Raw genomic sequence first — 25,354 nt, 5'->3', positions numbered from 1 at the left:
AATAAATTAACAAATATTATTTATTTGTTGTTTAAGAAAGCTCCATTGTAACAAATGGACTAAATATCATGCATCAATTATTTGCCCCTGATGAGTCCTCAGAGGGTTAGGCAACAGATATTTACTTCAGGAGGAGTAAAAGGGAGGATGGAGCACTTCAAATCCCAGAATGACCTCATACTCCATTGTCTTCTGACAAAGGACAGTTCCTCTCTCTTCTCTGGAATGAAAGACTACTTGGTATAGAAGTGTTTTTGGCATGTGTCCCTTGGAATGCTCCTGTGTTACTTTACGCACATGTGGACAGAACCCAGTGTCAACCCAAGCCATAATGATTCTCTCTCTCTCTTTCTGGAACCAATACATCTCCATCCATCATCACATATTTTCCCCGAGCAGCCACTGACAATTAAAACATAACTGTGAGTGAGACCAATGTCAGTCCATTTACCTATCTAAATTAGTCTTTGCTATTTCACTGATAATATTTGCCACTGGAATCAAAAATAGGAATTATAAAGAGAGCTCTTCTACCCGATTTTGCTTTTGTTTTGTGTTACATTTCTTATCATACTGTCCCTCAGCTATTCGTAATAGTGAATGAATATAGCTGATTTGGGGGCCGTGAGTATAAACCAACCTCTAAAGTCTGGCTAGGAGATAAATAAAGCAGACATTTTAATGATTACTGGCAAAGGAAAAGAAGAAAATATTGACATTTATAGAGATATTTAAATGCAGCTAAATGAGACTGGCGTGTACTGCAGAGGCAGAGAGATCTGGCAAGTTGCTCATTATGTAATTTCTATTTTGCAGTGAGCTTTGGAAGGATAGTTTAAATGGGAAAGAATCAAAGTTTCTATTTAAATATAACACACTAATTTTTGCTCATCTTCAGCATGACCCTAATATGGTCATCTGTTGCAATTTGCAGCTTCACCATAGTGTAAAAAGGATTAGTCCTCTAGAGGTTCATACACAACTTTGCAGCAAGGTTATTGGCAAAGGCACTGCAATAGACCAAAGAGAAACCTTGCAAACCCCCAAATTCAGAATAACTTGAAGTGTTCCACTTGTACCACCTGTTTCTCTCTAATTATTAGGTAAAAGGTAAAGGTCCCCTGTGCAAGCACCGGGTCATTCCTGACCCATGGGGTGACGTCACATCCTGACGTTTACTAGGCTGACTTTGTTTATGGGGTGGTTTGCCCAGTCATCTTCCCTTTACCCCCAGCAAGCTGGGTACTCATTTTACCGACCTCAGAAGGATAGACGGCTGAGTCAACCTTGAGCCGGCTACCTGAAACCAACTTCTGTCAGTACTGAACTCAGGTTGTGAGCAGAGCTTGGACTGCAGTACTGTAGCTTACCTCTCTGCGACACAGGGCTCCTATATTATATTATATTATATTATATTATATTATATTAATCAGCTATAAAAGGGCATTTTGTCACTTAATTTGGTTTACTAGGTAAGACCAAACAGTACTGGTGGAGAATTGCCTTTTATTTCAGTCAAGCTTGTGGGAGTGCTAACTCAACTGCAAGAAATGCCACCTGCACAGTAGAAATGTCTGCTAGACTGGGACCTGAAATTCCTTCACAATGGCAGACTCCTTTTGAATCTCATAAGACTTTTGAAAGAGAAATGCATGGCAGGATGCAGGCCTGTATTTCTTCTTTTTTTGGGGGGGAGCAGAGGAAGTTACAAGATTATAACCAAATACAAGCAGGGTCTTGGACTGTATTAAATAAATTGATTTGTGTACGAGCAGGGACCCATGAGATTCACAAGAGGGGGAATCTTACAGTGTCTCCCCCCCTTGTCTGGTCACTTACCCATCAGTCAAGCACTTGCCTGCCATCCTGCCCGATTGACTGACACAGTGGAGGAGGGGATAGCAGGATAGGGTTGCCAGGTCCCTTTTCGCCACCGGTGGGAGGCTTTTGGGGTGGAGCCTGAGGAAGGCGGGGTTTGGGGAGTGGAGGGGCTTTGCTGCCATAGAGTCCAATGGCCAAAGTGGCCATTTTCTCCAGGTGATCTGATCTCTATCGGCTGGAGATCAGTTGTAACAGTGGGGGGTCTCCAGCTATTACCTGGAGGTTGGCAACCCCATAGCAGGAACTAATCTCACTCTTCCTCCCCCATGCTTGACAGCCTGCTGCACTACTGCCCCAGAAGCCAAGGCAGTGGCTTCTACTACTCCTCCTCCTCTGCCAAACTTCCAGAGCTAGTTGGGCAGCAGTGGGGAGAAGCAGCTACTCCTCTTTCCACTCCTCCTCTCTGTTTCCTCTAGGGCTGCCCCCAAGGTGGCTATGATGGAGGGAAGTGGCTCCCACTCCTCTCCCATCCTCCTTCTTGCTTTGCACTGCTGCCTTGTTGGCTGAGGGAGAGAAGGGAGCATGCATAGAATTCTTATGTTTTTAAAAAAATCCCCATATGAACACAAATTACTCATTCTGATCTTATTTGAATGCAGTAGTGCTCATATCTGTTTTAAATAATAAATTCATTATCCTTGTCAAGGTTAAGGTTTATAGACATTTCACAAACATTGAAACATTGATCCCCATTATCAAGGTGTCTAATAGTCAACATGGCCCCATCTGAGGATACTTAAATATATGGATCGAAGCCATGGAGACAAAAGGAAGGTTTTTTGACAAATACAGGGAATCCTCCAGGTTTCCAGAAAAATCTGAAAGGTAAAAAATGGAAGGGGAGGGGATAAAATCCTGCAAACAGAGGATCATTGCATACCCAAGTGCAAACAATGCATCTTTATCACCTGGCATCATCCACCTTCTACGCTGTGTGGAAGAGTTCAGGGGAGGGGGAACCACCAGCTCTTGAGCCACATAGGAGGGGAAGGGCAGGAATCACCACTGCCCCTCTTGCTGTTACCTGCAGAGAGGTAAGGAAGATGACAACCTTTGTTTACAGGACCAGTGGTATATCCTCTTAATGGATAATAGTGTTGATACCAGCCTGAGACCACTCTGCATTCCTTAGGGCTCTTCTCTGCTTCCTGAACACTGTATTGATTGTTTTTGCAATATTCTGTTCTATACTGGCTTCTGACGCAGGATGTGCTAATAAGCTGACTACCAGTTCCATTTTATAAACTTTAGAAAACTTAATATAATGTTTAATATCACATTAGATCCAGTTGTACATGTTGTAGAGCAGCTACATTTCAAACACGTTCAAAAAAAGCACTGGGAATTGTGATGGACATTTAGGCTGGAGAAACAGAAGAAACTGTGCTTGGCGTATTATGTTTTTTAGACAATAAGAAAAGAATAAATATAGCTGCACTGCGTATCTGTTCCCATGGTGTAGAAACAAAAAAGTTGTAGCAGAAATAATACAAAAATACTGTCCTATCTATCTCTAGATCTGTCTTCATACTTAACTGTCAGAAATGAATACCATCAGGGCTGTATCCACCCATCGTTTTATATTGCTCAGTCATTGCACTATAGCAAGCATTTGCAACTGGATCTGGCTTGTCCACATGAGAAAATCTATTTGCGATTATTGCTATAGCAGAACCATAGTGCAATATCCAGTGATGTATGGATGCAACAGAGCTTTGGCATGTGATGCTGAATCATTCGTCACACATGTGCATCTATGGGCCCATTCCTGAAAATCGGGCCCAAAGCCCTTAGGAGGCCGACTACGGCCTCCGCTGGCGCAGGGGCCCACACCGACGGAGCCCGGAAGGTGCACACCTGCGTTAGTGGCCCCAGCGTCGGCATGCATGGCTGGGGGCTGCTCCCCGACCGCCGTCTCCTCCTGCCGACCTCTGGCCGCCGGCACAGGCTGCAGCGGTGAGCCGGGAGGTGTGATGGCACCAGCCAGGGGGTGGGGCCGTTGTTAGTCAGCCTCCAGAGCCCATTTGGCTCAGGAACGCCCCTTTTTCTTTTTGAAAAGATACGTGAGCTTTTTGCTGGCATATCTCCCATGCAACCCTATGAGGGTTGCATGGGTTTTTGGCACCGGGCAGAGGTTTCGGCTGTGCCTCTTTAGGAGGCAATGATGCTAGTTTGCCTCCAATGCCCAGCGCGGGGATTCCTTTCAGGAATGCTCTGTCTATAATTGAGCATTAGGGACAAGTTGTATCCACTCCCCACTTATTTAGCTTTTGGGGTTAAGAGATGAAACTTCATAAACAGAAACTCTTTTCAAATGCCAGCCATGTTACACTAGAGTTTCCTTTGTGCTATTATATATTCACACTATCTCCACCTTATATCATGTTGTCATTAAAGGGAAACAGAACCCAACGAGGCATTTAAAATGCATCCCCCTATACCACTGCTGTTTATTTCATGGATTCCTGGACATGCCTCTTGTAATGTAACATTCTTGAAGACTTTTGTGCCCTGCTCTGCTAATAATCTCTTGGTAGGTGGCTTACTGGGATCAATGCATTGTCTTTTCAGACATTTTATAGCCAAAATGTTGTATTAACAATACTAAAAATAAACGAAGCTTTTATTTTGCTCTATTGAAATAGAATGCCTAAATTCTATTATTGCTATAACATTTCCATAAAATGAACGGTGAATGAAAGCTTTGCAAAGTTAAAAGCAATTTCCAAAAGGGCAATGCGGCAGCATACTCGCTAACAACACTATTAATATGAATAATGAATTCTGCCCAAAATCATATGCAAAGGAAAGTAGGTGAGGGGATGACCTGCAGAATCTATGTCAAGTGCATCGCTCAGGTAATAATGCCCTTGGATACTGCAGAGCCAGTTTTATCACTGATCAGTGCAATTAATGGGAATTAATATTACATTGAGGAAGGCAAAGCTAAATGTTTTTCAAGCATGACCAGAAGGGACAAAGATGAAGTCAGCAGGTAGGCTCTACGCCAGGCGGCAAGGAGTTAATAACAAAGGGCCATTGCAATAGGTACTTTATTTTTCATGCTTTGGACTTTTGCAGATTAAATCCTCTGCTTAGGTCACATGAACCTGACCATTAAACTTTTGCAACTCTCGTGGAAGATAAGCGAAATGAGAAAATAAAGGCATTTGCATTATGAATATGAGAGAGGGGGGGAATACTTTAGGATTCACTGCTGTAGCATGGACGTACAGGTGCTCTTAACATTGAAAAGCATAGGGTGGTACCAAGAGGAGGCAGAACAGTCTGCCCTCTTTGCTATGGGGGAAAACCCATCTTGTGTGGACATAGGCCCCTGTCAGATTACCATGCTAAACCGGATGTTATCTGTTGTTGGTCTGATTCTGGGTAAAGTGATACAGGGATTGGCGTTTCATACAGCTGATTTAAATCTGTTAATAAGCCACCTTTAAAGAATTCTGAGGCACTCTGACCATTTGAAATAGTGCTGCACTTCCCCCCTTTTTTCATAGCATGTTGTTTTTTGACTTCTAAGATTAGAGCTACAGAAATCTATATGCATCCGAATGCTGGTAATATAGCACTGGATTGCTATATCACCAGCATTCAGATGCATTGGATTGTTATGGTGCTATAGTGCTATAATCACATAATTTTTTTTAAGCCAAAAAAAGTTGTAAAAAAAGGCGCGAGGGATGGTCCATTTGGAAGCACTCTAGACACTTTAAACAGCACACTGCAGCGATTCAGAAGTGCAAATGGGAGAAAGCAGTTTTCATAAAAAAACAGCTGAGCCCTCGGATGCCGATTGGACATAAGTGGCTTTGTCTGAAAAGGCAAAAGAAAATCAGCAGCCAGAAGCCAAAATGGTTGTTTCTGAAATGACACAAAAAATCCAATAACAACTGGCTGGTCAAACAGATTATAAGGGCAGTTTAGAAGGGGCCACAGTTTTCCTAAACATGTTTATTTGGAAGTAACTTGTTTAGCTATAAATTAATATTACTGCTTAGGATGTTTAAACTAACCTGTAGTTTGAAGCATACAATAGCTACAAAGATCTGAACAGTGAAGAATTAAACTGTGTGCTTACTGAGGGCTGTTCATCATAGAGGTCCAGAGAGGATAGGTTTGAAACCATAATTCTGCATATATGTGTGTTGCTTTATTTTGTGGTACAGAAAACATGAAGTGTAGATTCCAATCTGCCAGTGTATTGGTATGTGCTATATAATATTTGCACTTAGCCATTCTGACCTTAGATTTTCGCAAATTACTTTTGTTGTCCTAGTGAAAGCCAGGACTGAGCAAAAGTTACTCATTGGTTTTCATTAACATTTTCAGCACTGTTGGAAAGCTATGCTACCAACTCCCCCTTTGCAGTGATTGTTTCAAAGGTGTCTGAAACTTTTTCCTATTCACGGAATCCTTTTTTGCTCATCACACTACTTTAGTTTTTCAAGTAACAAAACTCAGGTTCAAAACCAGTAATATTTTCAAGTTACATAACTTGGGTTCAAAAACAGTCCTGACATTGAACTGACTTCATTTGCTTTTAGGGGCAGTAACAGCAGTACATAGACAAATCTGATTGCCTGTGTAGCATTAGTCTAATTCTGGCAAAGTTGAGTCCAAGGAGTAGATTAGACAATCTGGGTCCTACAGGAGAACTGGACTGTCAACCATCAAAAGCTCTTATAATGTAGAGGTACCCTGGAGAGCTGGCATGGTGTAGTGGTTAAGAGTGGTGGACTCTAGTCTGGAGAGCTGGGTTCTATTCCCCACTCCTCCACATGAAGCCTGCTTGGTGACCTTAGGCCAGTCACAGTTCTCAGAACTCTCTTAGCCCATGTGGAGCCAGGCAATGGCAAACCACCTCCGAAAGTCTCTTGCCTTGAAAACCCTATGGGGTCACCATAAGTCAGCTGTGACTTGACAGCACACACACATCCAACCATAGAAATCAAAGGAAAAAGGATATTCAGACAGGAGTGTTCAGAACTCTGGACAGATCACAATTCTTTCTGAATCCAAAAGTCCTAGAATTCCCAGACATGGGTTGGAGTGTGTGTGTGTGGGGGGGCATTTGTGCCTATGTAGAATTGGGGAATCAAAGATGATTTTGAGCAATTGGGCCTTGCCTGACAGACAGTCAGCTCTGAAGCAGCTTCCTGCAGCCTGCCCCAGAGGCCTACCCATCATGGAATGGGTGGGGCAAGCAGACCTGTGGTCTTCAGGCTTGTCCTGATACATAGCTCAGATTGAAAGGAGTTGTCCTGAAGCAGAGAGATAGTGAGGGGCAGAGGCACAAAGTGTAGTCCAGAAGGCAGTCCAAGGTCAAGCACAGTTCAGACAGAGTCCAAGGCATCAACACAGGAGAGGACAGTCCAAGTCATGAGTGAAAGTCAGCACAAGAAGTCAGAATACCAGTAATATGAAGTATATCTGAGATACAAGGCCAATACACTGGGAGGGGGGTGGCAACGAGTTGCTTCCATAACAGCCAAGCCTAATTGATGGTTTAAATAGGCCCTTATCTTGTTGGTGTAGTAGAGCCAGCTGTTGCTAATTAGGCTGATCTGACATTCCAATCCTGGTGGTCAGCCCTGCTCTGCCTCATCATTACTGTCAGGAAAGGCTCTACATTGGACTTGCAACCTGGCACTCCATAGTCTCTGCTGCATTTCATGTCAAACCTGTTTCCTCCTCTGTCCAGTGGCTTTGGTGAGCCCTCTGTCGACACTGCTTGTGGCGAGGTGTCAGGGCCAGCTGGAGTCCCTGAACTGGAAGGCTGTAGATATAGTGAGCCATCTTTTGGCTGTGGCTGTACCTCTGTTATGACATCTGCCTGTGGCTGTTCCTTTATTCTCAAACTGACTCCTTCTATTTCCTCTTCATCTGAGGAGGTCTCAGTAGGCTGACTCATGATAGGAGCAGGCTAAAGTTACTTGGCTTTCAGCAATTATCATGTGGCATTCCTGACCTAATAACCACTCTTAGGCTCCACCCTCTTTCTTTAGGTCAGTTCATCTTAAAGGGTCAACCCCTTGGCTTGCAGCCTATCACTCTGATGCTTTTTCAGAAACATTTGCTTCCAGAAACTCTCGCTGCCCATTTATACTGTTTTGAAGGAGCATAACTTGGAGGGGCAAAGAAGGCTGCAGTCAGAGTGGGAGTCAAGGAAGTAGCCTTCCCACTCATGGAACTCTGTGCTGCTTAGGATCCAAGCCATAATATAAATAAATCTTCCCAACCATGCATGAAAGTAACAACAAAATAGCATTTGAACACTCCTGCAGATTAACAGGACATGGATGGGAGATTCACATCCAGTTGGGCTCAAGAGTCAAGCATGCACTTGATTTTTGCACATTCCCTCCCCCACAAACATAATTAGATTCTGTAAAATCTTTGTTGTGATACATTTGCAGGCAATATGCTAAAAATAATGAGAGAAGCAACAAATACAGCAAATTTAAATGACAGAAGGAATATTACTTTGCTAACTTTTATCTAACATTCAAGCCTTTATGGCACACTTCTACTTGTTGAAGTCGTTGTACTCAGAGCTGCAAGACACAAGTACAACATGACTAGTGCCATATATATTCAAGATGCCACATTGCTTCCTGCCCGGGGTATCTTCTCCTACTTTATGTGTCCAGGAGTTAATTCACACTTCACATGCCAGATGTATGCTGTCATATGGAGTAGGGTTTACTGTGGACATGTGTACTTTCTGTAGACCTCGCCGACATCTTATGAGAAAAAATTAGAATTATATTTCCCAAGAACGTTGTAAATTCACATCACTACGCTTTATGTATCATAACTTCTTCGGAGCAACCTTAACTGGCGTTAGAGGGCTTTATGTAGTTTGCCAAGGGAGGGGAAAAATGAGGCATAACTCTTCCAGGACTGACAGAAAATCTGCCAGCAGCCACCTGGATGTAGAATTAATCAATTTGTATACTCAATCAAGTACAACAGGAAAAAAGCTTTTGGAACACTACAGAAATTGTTACAGAAAATAATAAGGGCTGTCATCTCCTTTCCTTTACACTTCCCCAATTCCCTGCCCATCTGCACACAACCACAGATCAATTATTACCAGCAGAGGAATAACACACCACCAAATAAACCTGTACTGCCTCTGAAGGAATCCTATTTCTTAAAACCTGCAAACTGGGCAAGAAATCCAGCATATAAATGTCAGTTTTCTCTTTAGTTACCACCAAATGTCAAATGTCACAATTATTTTTTTTAAAGAATGCAGAATGTGTGTCAGACAAGGGGGCTTGTGGCTCTTCTTCCATCATGAAGAGGAGTACATGGTGTTCTGAGACCCCCCAAAAGGACTGGGTTTAGCAAAAGTCCACCCTATGATTTCAAGTGGCCTTCTATGGTCTCTTATTGGATAAGGACCCTGAAGAACCACAGTTTGGTTAGATTCAGCTGAAGTCCTTAAGAGCAAAGGACTGAATCAAAAGATTCAGTGGGGTGGTTTGGCTAGGTATGGTCTTTTATCTTAGCTGGAGGAAATTCTCCCCCAGCTTAAGTGGCTCTCCTCAATGGAAGAGAAAGGATGGAGGAACTGAGGCTAGAGGAAGGTTTCAAACATTGTTTAGTGGTGTCGTGAGTCAGCCTGAACTCTCCTCGGAAGAAGAGGAGGAAGGGGTGGCAGAGCAGGGTGATGCACCGGTGAAAGTCTTACCGGGGCGACTGGACAGTAGCTCTGAGCCAGCAAAGATGACAGATGCAGAAGAAGGTGGTGCATATTGGCAAGGAGCAGAGGAACAGAGAAGGTTATCACCTCCAGACCCGCCCAGCCCAGTTAGCTGGCAAAGATCAAAGGTTCCATTCAGTTTGCAGGAGAGGCGTGGCAGTGCAAGGTCGTAAATGTTTACGAGAACCAATACCAGCGATTGATGCAGAACAGCTGGCCCGGGCGGGGAGTGAGGATGAACAGCCATAAATCTTGGCCTGGCCAGTCAGTCAGTGTGGGAACAACTTTGCTAATTACTACAAGCTCTGCTGCTCGTGCTGAGATCTCTGCGCACAGTATTGTCTTGCTTAGGTGCCAGCTACCAGCTCCTGCCCTTCCAGCATCCCTGCAGAACCTGGGAAGACCGAGCTTAGACCTTGATGTAAAGGAACTCGTGCTGGTGAGTGAACCTGTTCCTTGTTTAGAGTGCTGCCTTGGTTACGCACTCAGTCCACCCACACTACTGGGAAGAGTAAACCGCGACAGGCTCTGCTCCCCCCCCATACCCTCCATTGCTGGGAGTAGAGTCAGAGGCCAAGCACCTCAGCCTGGTCCTTGCCTGTACGCAACAAGCAGTGTGATAGGATTAAGGCCTTTGGTTGGGTGAAAACTGCCTCGCTGGACACAGAGATCTGGGCTTGCTTCCCTGCCAATCCTGTGACTTGTACTACTCCAATCAAAAGAGCCAGGGGCTTTATAAAGGTGGGATGTTCACAGCCTAGATGCACCTTGAGGATTTCCACACAAGCTTGCTGACTCCAGACCTAACGCTTCATTATGCCCTTTTTGGGGGCTTGCTTTTGCAGCTTTACAGGCAACATTTCTCTTGGAGCAGACTCTCATTCTTCTTCCCAATGAGTTGGCATCGCATTGCCTCAATTGAGGCATCTTTAATTATTCAGATAATAAACAGAAAAGGCAGTTTCCGCAAGTGTTTTCCCCCCTCCCCTCTCCATGCAGAAGTTCAGAGACAAGATAGTAATCACACTGCTGAATTGCTTAGCAACTGCAGTTTTTTTTAAAGCTAATAAGTCATAATTTATACGTGAAATGATTGCAGGGGGCTAGTAGCACACTTCTGGTGCACTTAAGACTACATGCTGAGAATTCCATTCCCCACTGACAGCCGATTCAAAACACAGCAATATACAACCATTCTAATATGTAAATTGAGCAGTGTCTGGTCAAATAGTCATCTGTTCGGTGATTTGTTGCTCTTTTACATATTAGCCTACCCGGCAACTTCTGTAAATCATCCTGCTGCTGAAAACAAGTAATGTGAACAGCTTCTTAATGAATTCATAGTGCTGAATCTTGCTAGAGCTACACATGTTAAGGAAAGAAGATCTGCAATTGTTTCAAATAACCAAATGTGGTTTCTGCATCCCCCCCATCAGTTCATCATGCACATCTGGAGATGGAAGTAATCATGCTTTTCAGAATTCATTAATCAAGTTCAAATCTTCATTCGGTTTGACAAATAATCAATTATAATTCTATACCTCTTTAGAATTTCTACCAGAATAAAATGCTCCAATAAATCTAATTTTATAAATTTGCCCTGAAAATATTTACTTAAAATCGGACACTTTTCTTTCAATCCTATGGCACAGACATGACACCCAATTGCATATCAAAATTTTTGTTTGTGATCTAAGATTTTCTGTTATTCAGTTCAAGTATTTCTTTAATGGCCATAATCAAGTTAAACCATGTTTGGATTTAAACTGATTTATTCCCATCAGTATATAAGATTCAGTTGCAGAAGACACTGTTCAAGCATAGGGTCTATATCAGCACCTGATGATTTAAGTTCTCAGAGCCAAATTGGAAGCATGGTCATTCTTAAATTGCAAATGGACAAACTTATCATTTGGAAAATATGAAGGTTATGAAGATGAGCTTTTATTTAAAGAGCATAAACAGATGTGGTAACCAAATCTTTCTAAACAAGCTATCAACACAGTATGATTCCCAACCATTACAAGACTTCATTAGGTATTAGAAAACTCAGCAAAAATTCTTTCTTTGGTCTGAGAAATTCACTGCCTGTATCAAACTCTTGAAATAGCTTAATAGGTGAGATAGATGTCCACTGAAAACACCATTCTTCATTATTCGGCTTTGCAGGTTTGCACTCAGCCAGCAAGGACATTTTAAAACTTTCAAGGAAATGAGTGCTTTATGACAGATGAGGTCAAGCAAACAAGGACATAAAAAAAAGTTTTAGAAGCTGACAAATTCATAAAAATAGAACGGCCGTGGGGGGTGATCTAAGAACTTCCCAGCCATATAATGCAATAAAATCTATATGCAAAATCGACATGATAATAAACTCAAAATAGCATAGCACATGATTGTGCTTCAAGCAAGCAAAGGATGAAGAAATGCCACACATGGAAGCTAGAGAACATGGAAGACACGGCTATTTATGGCTGCTAGTAAAAATGGATACTAGTCATGATGCAGGCCTATTCTCTCCAGGATCAGAGGAGCATGCCTACTATATTAGGTGCTGTGGAACACAGGCAGGATAATGCTGCTGCAGTGGTCTTGTTTGTGGGCTTCCTAGAGGCACCGGGTTGGCCACTGTGTGAACAGACTGCTGGACTTGATGGGCCTTGGTCTGATCCAGCATGGCTTTTCTTATGTTCTTATGCTTTTAATAGACTGGTAACACTGCGGGGGAAGAAAGCCAGGCAAGAACCACGTTGGCTTCTTCATCTTTCTTCCCAACATCCCCTGATCAGCATTAGGGCTGTGCATATTAATAAACAAAAATAAACCCAAAATTAGCCATTTCGGCAATATTCAGGCTTTGTTTTGGCTGAATACCAAAACCTAGCTGAAGTTTTTATCAAAACAGATAAAAGGAAATATTTTTTCACACAATGCATAGTTAAATTGTGGAACTCCCTGCCCCAGGATGTGGTGACGACTGCCAGCTTGGAGGGCTTTAAGAGGGGAGTGGACATATTCATGGAGGAGAGGGGTATTCATGGTTATTAGTTAGAATGGATACTGGTCGTGCTGCATACCTATTCTCTCTAGTATCAGAGGAGCATGCCTACTATTTTGGGTGCGGTGGAACACAGGCAGGATGGTGCTGCTGCAGTAGTCTTGTTTGTGGCTTCCTAAAGGCACCTGGTTGGCCACTGTGTGAACAGACTGCTGGACTTGATGGGCCTCGGTCTGATCCAGCAGGGCCTTTCTTATGTTCTTATGATTCCCAAAAAGCCGAATATATATTCTGCTTTTTCTGGTTTCGGCTATTCACCTTTGCTCAGATGCACAGCTGTGTGCTTTCTCCCATTTTTCTATCTTTGACTGGTTTTGTCAAAGTTGGGGCCCTTTTGAGGGAGGGGTCATCTAAATGGAGCCAACTTGGTCAGACCAAACTATCTGGATTAGTCTGGAAGGGACGTTTTAAAAGACAGGGCTTACCCAGTCCCATCCGGAGGGACAGACACGCCAACTAAAAAGCACCAGCTTCATAGCTTCGATAAACAGGCTTTGTTCTGAAGAAGACTGCTCACCGGTGCAGATGACCAATCTCCTTCACAAGAGCTGCCTTGATCATGACTTCGGCTGGCTCCGATATCACCACCCTCCCCCCATGAAAACCAGTTCTCAAACTGAAGGGCGCCTCAAATAGTGGCTTCATTTCCTTGCACTGTGATCATCTCTTGAAATCAGATTTTTGATGACTATAATAAAGGACAGATCACAGGAAATAATTTGCCACCAAAAGAAATGTTTTCCGTGCCTTATTTCTCTTGCATTTAGGCCATTTCCCTCAGTTTGGAAGCTAATTTGCATGGACATCATGCTATGCGCCCCAGATATAAATGGGCCCTCCAGACTTTGAGGCGTCAGGCTGCCAATCAGCTCTTTCCGCCAGTCCTCGGCAACGCTGACCTTTTGAACCTGAAAACCAATGGACAACTCAGCTCACTAATCCCTAGAGGATGGGGATGACCCCTTTGTGGGCCCATAAAATTGGACCCCTTGTCCCAGACTTCACCAAACTTTGGTGTCCCTCTAAAGAGAGTCCCTTGCAGCTGTGCTGCAAATTTGGTGACTCTACCTCCAAATATGCCCTCACAGGAGCTTTGGGGAAAAAATCCCCTAGATTATAATGGAGCCGAATTTTCCGATAAACCCAGAAATAAAGCCAAATACCCATATACCGGTATTGGTATTTGGTTTATTTTGGGTTTACTGAAAAAATCTGGAACCAATAAACCCAAACCAGTAATTTACCTATTAATTTTTTGCACAACCTTAATCAGCATTAATTAGCTGCATGATGATGATGTCGGCCATACTCCACCTACACAGAACCACCACCTCTGCTTCATCTCTCAAAGCACCAAGGATCTCAGTTCATTGTATATGTGAATTGCTTCACATAATTCTTGCTTCAGTAGACACTCTTTCTTGCCCCAATGGAAGGAGTAGAGGAACTCTGGATGCAATGCAGTGTATTATTGCCTGTTATCTTTCCTTCCTTTTGTGCAAATGGAAAGATTACTCTACTTCCTCTGCTAGCATCAGATTTTTACAGGCCAGGGAAGGAGGGGGAAGTGGGAAAGATTAACATCTGCAAGGGCTGTTATCCTTGCAGTTTGTAGGATTCCAGCTAATCTGTACATTCTGTTGTGCTTAACGTTCATGGGATTCAAATGAATGAGAGTTGCTGTCATTTTTAATTTATTACCTTTTTAATTCACCTTTCTCCCAGGTAAGAAACTTGTGTAAATTCTAACACTTCTACATGCATAATGAGGAACTAAGTAGGGCTCATTAATAATTGAAAATGATCACCTGCAGCCACTGCGACTGGTCACTGTGTCCTGATGTCCAGGCGTTCACTTTGCCTTGTTTGTCTAGTCGAGCTTTTCTAGGTTCCCACGTAAACATGTCCATGTTGAGTGTCCTGAAGATGCTAGAAGCAGTAATCTGATAATCCTGTATGTGTCCTGATTTCATCCCCAGTGGTTCAGAGCAACCTAAAGGAATTTTAAAAGATATTTGAAAAAACAGGAATTCTGTATTTTCTCACCATTTTTTGGTTGTGTCCAAGGCATTTTGGAATCTTAAATATTTATTTAAACTGCAATTGCAAAATAAAATCTCTACAATAATCTTTGAAAATCAACATCAAATGTAAAACATTATAAAACTATGAAATTAGCAATGTGTCTGTATGTTTGGCTCTCTGGTAGACTCTATTTGGTAGTAAAAAAAGGTATATCCCTGGAATCAGAGCATCAGTTTCAAACTAAATAAACTGCAAATAGCTCATCTCTATTACTGAACCAAGTTAAACTACTGTGGACATCCGGGAAACATAACTCATTCTGTATAATGTTCCATTTATTTGCTGCTTAGTTAGCTAAAATCAACTATCAGTTAGTAAGGAGAGCCAGCGTGGTGTAGTGGTTAAGTGTGGTGGTTTGGAGCAGTGGACTCTGAACTGGAGAACTGGATTTGTTTCCCCACTCCTCCACATGAAGCCAGCTGGGTGACTTTGGGCTTGTCACACTCTCTCAGCCCCATCTACCTCACAGGGTTTCTGTTGTGGGGAAGGGAAGGTGATTGTAAGCTGGTTTAATTCTTCCTTAAGTGGTAGAGAAAGTCAGCAGATAAACACCAACTCTTCTTCTTCTTAGTGAAAGATGTGATTAGATTGCTATACTGATATTAAAGTCCTGAAGAATAAATATATTTATTTCTGTATTTAAACCCCACATTTCTCCCCAATAGGAACCCAAAGAGGGTTACATGGCTTTCCTCTCCTCCATTTTATCCTCACAACTATCTGTGAGGTAGGTCAGGCTGCCAGCGTGTAACTGGCCCAAGGTCACCCTGCAAACTTCCATGGCACAGTGGGAGATCTGAACCCGAGTCTCCAAGATCAGATACTCTACCCACGGCACCACACTGGTTCTGTACCATTATACCACACTGAATGTTATGAATCTTCTGTATCAAGTTTCTCTTGATATATTTTGTCACACTCCTTCAAACAGTGTACTGAAGCGTGAAAGAAAAAATTGTAGCTTTAAAATATTGCATTATTTTCAGAGGCTGAGGTCTTTTTTCCCCCCCTCCCTCAAAGCACCGGCAGTTTGTATCTTGTTAGAAATGGCATTTAGCAGCAGTAGTCTGAGGATTATAGATATTATGCCAAAAGAGAGAGGGTCATAGGGTCGTCCGTTAAGGCAGTCTTGCTGATTCACTATTATTTCTTCATGTGGCAAGCAGAGGTTTTCTAAAAAGTTTTTTTTTTGTATCCAAAGAGTGACCTGACCTTACTTTGGAGACCTCTAGTGGAATAACCGCACAGTATGACTGTCACCACAAAGCTGATTTCTTTTGATGCTTTACACAACACTCACATGGAAGCCAAGTATTTCTTTCCTTGGTATTAGCCTTCACAGGCATTTTTACTCTGTACTCGATGTTAAGAGGCCCGTGGCCTCATTATAAACCATTATGGCTTGAATTCAGAGAACTCTGAATGCAGCAGACATGGCAGGATTAATCTTTGCTGCTTTCTCCCATTTGCTGCACTCCCTGGAAATGCCTCTGATGGTCAGGGGAATGTGGAAATGACATGGCATCTAGCACAGGGGGTTACAGTAAGAGGGACAAATTGGCAGATTTTTTACCAGTTCCCTTTCCTATTGCCAGTAGTCCTCCATACCACGTAGTGCTTCCTTCTCTCCTTCCCACCCATCAGCCAACCTGCCACTCTATGAAAATGGTTGTGATTGTGACCATTTGCCTTATGCATATGCAATTATAGATATTGAAACAGGTAGTGGCCACAGTATACACTAGATCACAGATTCACGAGATTAATCAAATCTATAAGTTTATCAGTGATTTAATTCTAGTCATAAGAAAAGGATAACCTTTACAGAATGATGTGGTCTGCAAAATGTAATGTGGACAGTAGCTTTTGTAGTGAAAAAACTATTTAAAAAAACTTCCACAACCACCATAGAGTGGTATGTTCCCTTCACTACTTTTGGTGCAATTCTAAACACTTGCACCTTTCAGGGGACCCGGAAGGATGTAACTCTGTTTAGTATTGCACTATTAGTTAACCAGGTATGTATCTCTATAAAACAATGGATGCTCTGGGCCAGGTCAAACCATCAGCAGTACCTCTTAGAGCCGCAGCCGTTCCACAGTTAGCGTTGGCTGGCAACTGATGGGAGGATCGGGGTGGGGAGGCAGAGACAGCAGGGAATGATGTTGTGCAACACCACTTCTGTCTACTAGAAGTGGCATTGCCGCATCTTACTATGCTCTAGGGTTTCCTCAAAACTCTATGGTAAGCCATGGAAATGGGGGAATTAGCTAAAGCAATGGGCAATGCGACAAATTGATTTCCATGTTCTCAGCTTTAAGTGACATCATAGCATTGTGTGATGGCATCCTCCCCATTCCCTCCCCTACTGCTCCACTGAGCACCAGCAGGTGGACAGGGAGTACCAGGGGGGTTCCCCCACTGGCACTGGGCGTCTGGCAAACTTATCCACAGTTCAGACTGGACTACAGAGCTTCATGTGAATCTATAAGTTGGTGGAAGACTGGTGGGGCCTTCAAAATAGCCTTGTGTTGTCATTACATAGGAGCCCCCTGATTTAGTTATTTTTTACAGAATGAAACAGATAAGCAAACAAACAAACCAGAAACTGCAGGGTTATAAACCACATCAGCAAAAAAGAGTAATAGGCCAAAGTGACCCAGTTTTTACTCCCTGATCTCTCTAAATGTTTTCAGCTCATTAGAGCTTTCTGTAAGTAAGAGACCTATTCTTGAATTTTTCAAGCTGCCTTTGCTTTTGCAGAGCTGAGTATAACAACGATATAATTTTGCTGCAATATCTGTTTGTTTTGGTGGGATCCAAAGAATTGAGGGTTCCTTATCAATGACTCTTGTCAAAATAATCTGCTTTTCCACTCTATTGCAAGGAACTGAGTCATTGATTGTATATCTCTTGCTGCTTCAGTGTTTGCCCACCCTTGTCCTCTCCACAGGGTATAATTGATAAAGCTAATTTTTTTGTATTTCAAAAGATTGTTATTTGTAGGTTGTCGAAACACTCCTATTGATTTTCAAGAACATTTCCACTTGTTAAGTATGCTTTTTCTAAGTCTTTTTTGCACCACTTAAAAAAAGACAAAGCATTTTTAGTTTTGAGATGGAGAGAGTGAGTCTAAATAAGATAACTGTTATATGTAAGCATCAATATACGAGAATCAGAAATATCAAAATCACATTATACCTACAGTGCAGCATGAATCTTCATGTGGTACACGGATGCTCTGTTTTCATTTATAAAAAGGTCAGAAATATTTGGCACACGAGGGGCTTTTTTGAGTAAAACTGAACATTAGTTTCCTTTAAAGTTTTTGTATATATGCTAGGCTGTAACCAGGTTTGCTCACTTGGTGGGGCTTCCATATTTTCAGGTGGGGCTTCAAAGAAACAATTGGAAAATCTGATTTCCTCCTAGCCAACAGAAGCTTCAGGAATTCCATTGGCAAGCCCAAGTGTCTGTGTATTTTACAGTCTATGAACAGTTAATTTCAACAAATTACAACTTGAAGCAAAGCAGTTATTTTATTGGTTCTTGTAGGTTATCCGGGCTGTGTGACCGTGGTCTTGGTATTTTCTTTTCTGACGTTTCACCAGCAGCTGTGGCAGGCATCTTCAGAGGATTAACACTGAAGGACAGTGTCTCTCAGTGTCAAGGACAATGACTCAGCTCAAACCCAACCCCCTTCTGACTATATATTACTCTTCCTACACACTTGACGCTGAGAGACACTGTCCTTCAGCGTTGCTCCTCTGAAGATGCCGGCCACAGCTGCTGGCGAAATGTCAGGAAAGAAAATACCAAGACCACAGTCACACAGCCCGGATAACCTACAAGAACCAATAAACTCTGACCGTGAAAGCCTTCAACAATATTCAGTTATTTTATGTTTAGTGTTAACCTACTTATAAAGAACACCTTCAAATAAATAAAAAGCAGTCATACCAGGTTTGAAACTTTGACCCAAGCCTAGTTACAGCCTTTTATTTATGTTCCGGTTGGCTGTGCAGTTGTTCCAGAGAACGGTAAGTGCCATGACAGTTCAGAAGTATAATGACCTTGAAACACAATAAGACTACTGAAATGGATTCACTTAGTAGCTTTCACAGTGCTTTGAGCAAAGCCGTTCCTAGTAATTCTGGTGAGGATTTCTTCTAAATTGTGCTACCATGGATGGGAGACATAAAAGAAGAAAATCTAATACACTAAAGCGCCTGGACACCATTTTCTATTTACGGTACTTTCCAATCTGTCTGTATTGGAAGAGGGCCACACTGAGATTAATGCATTAACTTTTCATTTTGAAATCTGGTTTTGTTGTCACTTGAGGACCAAGAATTATGTAATATGGGCCATTCTGATACTTTACTAATGTCCTGGCTGACTGCTTGTACAGTAAGAAGGCAGCCATATAAAAATAATCTCAGAACAAATTTACTGTAGCTGTTGCCATATGAAAATAATGCTGGTACTTTTGACAAAGAGGGAGCATTTTATGTGTTCCATTGAATCTGCAATGGAATGAAGCTTTTGTGCAGAAAGCAGCCAGGTCAGGCTTTACATTTTTGTGCTATGACCCCATCTACACAGAAACCTTGAAAGGACTGATATTGGCTCCACTAGTTCATTTACTTCGGCTACAGGGTACAATGATAGGCCCTGCTGGAAAGCAAGAAAACAAAATCAAATCAAATCTCATCAAAAGCAACCAGGCACAGCAGTATACTTCATTTCACTTGGGAAGTTCTGAAAATTCAGGTAGAAAACTCTTGCAAGCTTTAAGACTCTTTCTTAATCACTGTATCCTCAGGAAGCAGCATAAACTAAAAGTTGTTGACTGTTGATCCAAAAGACTCTACTGCTGTAATGGCTACATAGCAGGTATAGTTTTCAGTGCAGGAGCACATGAGAAGAGGTAGCTGCCAAAAATCTCTCCATGGGTGACAGGCAAAATCTACTCAGCTTCATTCAGAATTTTATTCAGAACTTTATTCAGAATCCGCAACTGGAGCCTCATGAGAGTACTCACTCACACACCAAAAAACCCTTAGTTTTTAGAGTGCAACATTCATTCTCAACATAAACTACATTTCTACACATACAGTGAAATCTATTTCAATTTAAATCTACTTTTACCAAGTCCTGGAAACAAAGGGTAGCTCAGCCAGAGCTCAGAAAGGGCCTTTACAAATGATCCTTTGGGGAGTACTCGTGTCTGAGTTATGATTTGTTTCCAGAATGTGACCACAAAAATAAATCGAAATCTCGTTCTGCATTATATGAAGAATTTTACTATGCTATTTAAGAACTTCTCAACAAATGAGTTAAGCTGGTTTGTATGCCACACTAAGTAATTCTAAAAGTTGGCGACATATAGCTTATATGACATATAGCATATAACAATACAGCCACTGAAGGAATCAAAACTCCAAGGCCAGGCTTTTGTACAAACCAATGAACAAAGTCTGATATGGCTTTTAGTCCTTCTACCACTTCTTCAGTTTCACACGAGTAAATAACTATATTACTACACAATGTGGTTATGGCTTAGTAGACTTTATGGAAGAGAAATTTGCAGAGGATTAAGAGTGGCTGATCTGGCCATGTGGATCCATGCTTGACCTGAGGCTAGACCACTGTAATGCACTCTACAGGGTCTGCCCTTCAAGACATCACTGAAACTCCAGTTGATGCAGAATGCTGGCATCCAGCACTAGGTGGAACACACATGCCTGCAGATATCCCCCCCGTCCCTGGTTATCAATTAGTTAAACCCAGTTCAATTCAAGGTTCTGGTTATCAGTTGCAAAGCCCCTAATGGACTTAGACCTACATCCCTGCAGCACTGCCTCTCCCACTATGCTTCACTACAACAGCTTCACTCTTCTGAGCAAAGCCTTCTAAAGGTGCCACCCTGAAAACAGGTAAGATTGGCAGCTGCCCATTCATGAGCATTCACAGTGGTGGCTCTAACCTTTTGGAATGCCCCCACCCCCCTGAGGAGGTCAGGAAGGCCCCACTCTTCTATCATTCTGAAGAAAGTGCAAAACATAAAATGTTCAGGAGAGCATTTTTTAAAAAGAGATTAGATCTGTAGTAGAATGGAACAGTCTAGGTGGGCACCATATAATGGAATAGAATGCAGTCCACTACAATGATTATTGTAGGTATTACCTGCTTTTACTGCATTATTCTATATTTTGTAATCCACTTTCTATATTGTTTATAGTATACCTTGCCTTAGATAGTTTGTGTTTGCTTTGTTCTCTAATTCTGTAATCCTAGTCCAATTGCATTACTCATTGGTTGTTTTATGCTGCCTGATTGCGCTGTTTTATATCCTTGAGCCTCAGATAGAAAGGATGACAATAAACAAAAATAAAATAAAATAAATGTGGGAAAGATCCACAATTCTACAAGTCTGATCCATCAAAACAACAATTATGTTCTGTCTGCACAATCCCTCTAAAAACAGGACCTGTGACTATAACTGATATATAATGGAATCCCAGACAGATACATTAAAATATGTTAACTTTTCTTAGGATAAAGTACAGTCTGGAGAGCCAGCGTAGTGCAGTGGTTAAGAGCGGTGGACTCTAATCTGGAGAACTGGGTTCGATTCCCCACTCCTCCACATGAAGCCTGCTGGGTGACTTTGGGACAGTCACAGTTCTCTCAGAACTCTCTCAGCCCAGGCAGAGGCAGGCAATGGCAAACCACCTCCAAACATCTTTTGCCTTGAAAATCCTACGGGGTTTCTATAAGTCATCTGTGACTTGATGGCACTTTACATACAAACGAAGTATTGTCTAGCTGGCTGCAGGTATGAAAGTTTGCAGCATATATTCCTGGAGCAAATGACAGTGTGTTGGCTTTCTGATAAAGTCAGTAATGCATTCTAACCTGTTTTTCAGCAACATCCTAAATTGCTATTAACTGGTTATTCTTTTCAGTTTGCCCTTTGAAATATTTACAAAGCGATAAGGCCACTTTCATTATTTTGATACACTAGAGGAAAACCTTACCTGATAATTCACATCCAAGGAGCTCCATTCGCAAAGTACAATGCCTTCGACAAACTTGCGGATACAGTCGTATATACTGAGATTTTATTGGTGGAGTGAAAGAATTTGCATAAGGTGTATTATTATCCACATTTCCATGGAATACCTAGGACAAAAGACAACACATTACAGAATACATTAGAATGACTGCTAGAAGTGTATTTCATCAATATAAATTAATGAAATTCATTCTTGCTACTATTTCACAATGTACCTTCCAACACAGGCCATGCTGCCCTCATTTGATAGATAAGATGACGGTGATAGAAAGAGAATGACAATGTTCAGTATAAACAGCCATTTATCAAGAGACATCATGGGGAGAAGGCCATGTGTCCCCTGCAAAATCCTGCCAAGCAGTGAGATGTATTTTACTACTCATCAATTTCCCTGGATTTCTGAATGGGTTCAGATATGTAATAAAATGTTCTTCACCACTTAGCACAACGTTATGGATGAATAGTTTCCAGTGTTATTAGATGCACACCATGGTAAATGTCCCCTTGGAAAATGGTTATTCCTATGCCCCAGGGAACACTGGTGAGAGATTAGAAGAAAAACAGGCTCAGTGTTGGAGTACCTTAGGCGGGCTCAGGCTTTGAAGCTCTAAGAGGCATAGAAACTAGCCTATGTCTTTCGCACTATAGTTGGCAATAAGTGTGTTTAGCTTTAATTTTTCACATTCATTTTCACTACTTCCATTATTACCCATTTCATTGTAATTTGTTCATTTCTCATTTCTCTTTCTCCCTGCATTTACTGCAAAAACCAGGATGGTGGCCGGACTAAGCAGGTTGCCACTGCTGCCTGAAAATCTCTGTTCTCCCCATTTAACATTGGAATACACTTCCCTAGCAATGAGTACAAGATTACTATCGGTACCGCAGAAAATTGCATTGTAAAAATTGCATTCCTTTTTTCTAGCTTTCTGTATTTATTTAGAACATTTACAATCCCACCTCTTCCTCCTGAACAGGAACCCGTTAAATGTCTCTCTGCTCCCTTATTATGTCTTTCCTTTCTTTGTACATTTTTACATAAATGTTACTATTATCCCTCCTGTTATGATCCTCCCAGCTATCTCCACCTGCTCTTCCTCTGCCAGGATTGTTAAAATAGCTGCTGCCTGATCCTAGACTTCCTTGGTGGTGCTCCTCCTGTGCAGTAGCCTCCCAGAGAAGCTTACCCTGCATTCCAAAGCAGTTATACCCTTCTAAATCCATTAAAGTGAATGAGATTAGAATGGTGTAACTCTGTTAAGAATTGCACAGACAGTGTGTGTGTGTGTAGGAGGGGAAGTACGCAAAGGAATAATATAAGTATTAAAGGGTTAATGTTCAGAGGAGAAGCCATCTGCCTCCTGGTGGAGTCTGGAAGGAAGAACCAGGAGCACTTGGAAGTAGGGCTGTCAATTCGGTTCGGCCCGAACTGAAAATCAGCCGAATTTCCCTTGATTCGGCGGTTTTTAGTTTGGGAGGAACCGAACTCAAAACTGGCGGGCAACCGGGGGGGCCGAATTCAGCGAGTTCGGGAGTTCGCGAATAAATTCGGCCAATTCGGGGCCGTCAGTAAGCAGCATAACCTTCAGTAAGCAGCATTCTCCTCCCCCGGCCAATCGGTGGCCAAGCTGGGTCTTCTTCTGGCCAATCAGTCAGGATTGAGTACTGGAGGAATCAGCTGATGTGCGGCCGGCCGGGGAAAGAGATAGAGAGAGGGAAATCCTCATGTGTGTGTGAGGGGGTGCTTGTGCACATTCGCTCCTTTCCGTGGCTGCAGGGGGCGCATTTTTTGGGGTACAGACCCCAAACTTTCAGGGGATATTCAGACGTTTTCTTAAGAGACCACCCAAGTTTTGTAAATATTGGGTCAGGGGGTCCCGAGATATGGGCTCCCCCCTTTTTCTTTCCATGGCTGCAGAGGGCGCATTTTTGGGTGTGCCGACCCTAAACTTTCAGCGGAGCATCAGACAAGGCTTCTTAAGATACCCCCCAAGTTTTGTAAACATTGGGTCAGGGGGTCCCGAGATATGGTCTCCACCCCTTTTTCCTCTCCCCCCTTTTCCATTTTCGTGGCTGCAGGGGGCGCTTTTTTGGGGGTGCAGCCCCCAAACTTTTATCATAGCTTTAGAGAATCCCTCTTAAGAGACCACCCAAGTTTTGTAAAGATGGGTTCAGTGGGGGCTGAAATATCGGCTCCCCCCCTTTTCTCTTTCCGTGGCTGCAGGGGGCGCATTTTTGGGTGTGCCGACCCCAAACTTTCAGCGGAGCTTCAGACAAGGCTTTTTAAGAGACCACCCAAGTTTTGTAAACATTGGGTCAGGGCCCCCCGAGATATGGGCTTTCCCCTTTTCCCTATTGGGATGAATGGATCACCCTCAAGAGATGCATACATATGGATCTTATATTGGATACAAATGGAATCATATTGGATTACCCAGCCTCCCAGCCCCTCCTGCTGGAACAGAAGACAGCCACAGTAAGACCCCTTTGGGGGCTTTAATCTATAATTTTTCTTTTCTGTGTGTGTGTGGGGGGGAAAGCAGAGTCTGTGTGTGTGGGGAGGGAGCAGTTTCTGTGGGTGGGGGGGGAAGCCAAAGGGGGCTTTTGCCGGTTCTGCCTGGGGTGTGTGTTCCCCCTCCAGTCTCTCTCTCCCTGGTTTGAGGGGGGGCTTCATTTTTATTCTTCAGGTTTTTCCTCATTCATAAGATCAGTTAGGTTATTTTGATGCTTGCTCAAAACTGGTTTTCAAATGGTGACTTAAAGAATGCATCTGCCTGGTCCCAAGTCCAATGCAAAAGGAGAAATTCCACCCCCTCCTGCTCATTATGCATAGCTAGCTGCCTCTGTCCCTTTCCATGGTATGCAAACTCCCAGGTGTCAGGTGTTGCTTTGCACTGTTGCAAAGGTGTTGCATTGCGTGCTTGTGTTGCTTTGCAGTTGTATTGTTTTGCAAAATTCTTCACACCTGCCCCGCCCTTTGCATGTTTGCAAAGGTGTTGCTTTTCAGTTGTGTTGCTTTGCAAAGTTCATAGCACCTGCCCCCCCTTGCTCTCATCAGTTGTTTGTCGGGGCTGGGAGCTTTGTGCATGGGCGGCAAGCTCTGCTGAGAGATACACATTAAGGGTGGGGGGGACCCCTTTCAGGGCCCATATCTCAGCCCCCCCTGACCCAATCTTTACAAAACTTGGGGAGTCTTTCAATATATGTCCTTTGAAGCTCTGCTGAAAGTTTGGGACCTCTAGGCCCCAAAATGCCCCCCCCCCAGAGCCACGGAAAGGCGCGATTGTGTTTTAAATGGCTTTATTCGGCTGAATTTTTTTTCCGAACTTTGAATTCCCGCCGAATTGAATGGATCCGAAGTGGGGGAGTTCGGACTTCGGCACGTACCGAATCCACAAGGGCCAAATTCGGCCGAATCCGAACTGTACCGAATTTTTTTTTTTTTGACAGCCCTACTTGGAAGATCACTGTTGGTGGGGTTGCATTTACGGCCTTCTAGACTCAAGCTCTTTAACATGTA

General features: G+C 42.7%; 1 protein-coding gene across 1 annotated transcript in view; it reads right to left on the bottom strand.

The window, feature by feature from the left end:
• The window catches only part of EDIL3 (EGF like repeats and discoidin domains 3), a 294,133-nt gene that overhangs the window by 49,087 nt on the left and 219,692 nt on the right, over nucleotides 1–25,354 (bottom strand). The window contains exons 8-9 of the mRNA XM_056847986.1: nucleotides 21,797–21,941; nucleotides 14,477–14,661 (exon numbers count right to left, since the gene is read on the bottom strand). Of these exons, the coding sequence (XP_056703964.1) occupies nucleotides 14,477–14,661; nucleotides 21,797–21,941 (330 nt within the window). The remainder of the gene's footprint in view (nucleotides 1–14,476; nucleotides 14,662–21,796; nucleotides 21,942–25,354) is intronic.

This window comes from Euleptes europaea, chromosome 4 (genome assembly GCF_029931775.1).
Source record: "Euleptes europaea isolate rEulEur1 chromosome 4, rEulEur1.hap1, whole genome shotgun sequence".
NCBI lineage: Eukaryota > Metazoa > Chordata > Lepidosauria > Squamata > Sphaerodactylidae > Euleptes > Euleptes europaea.
This window is presented reverse-complemented; position numbering and strand designations above follow the sequence as displayed.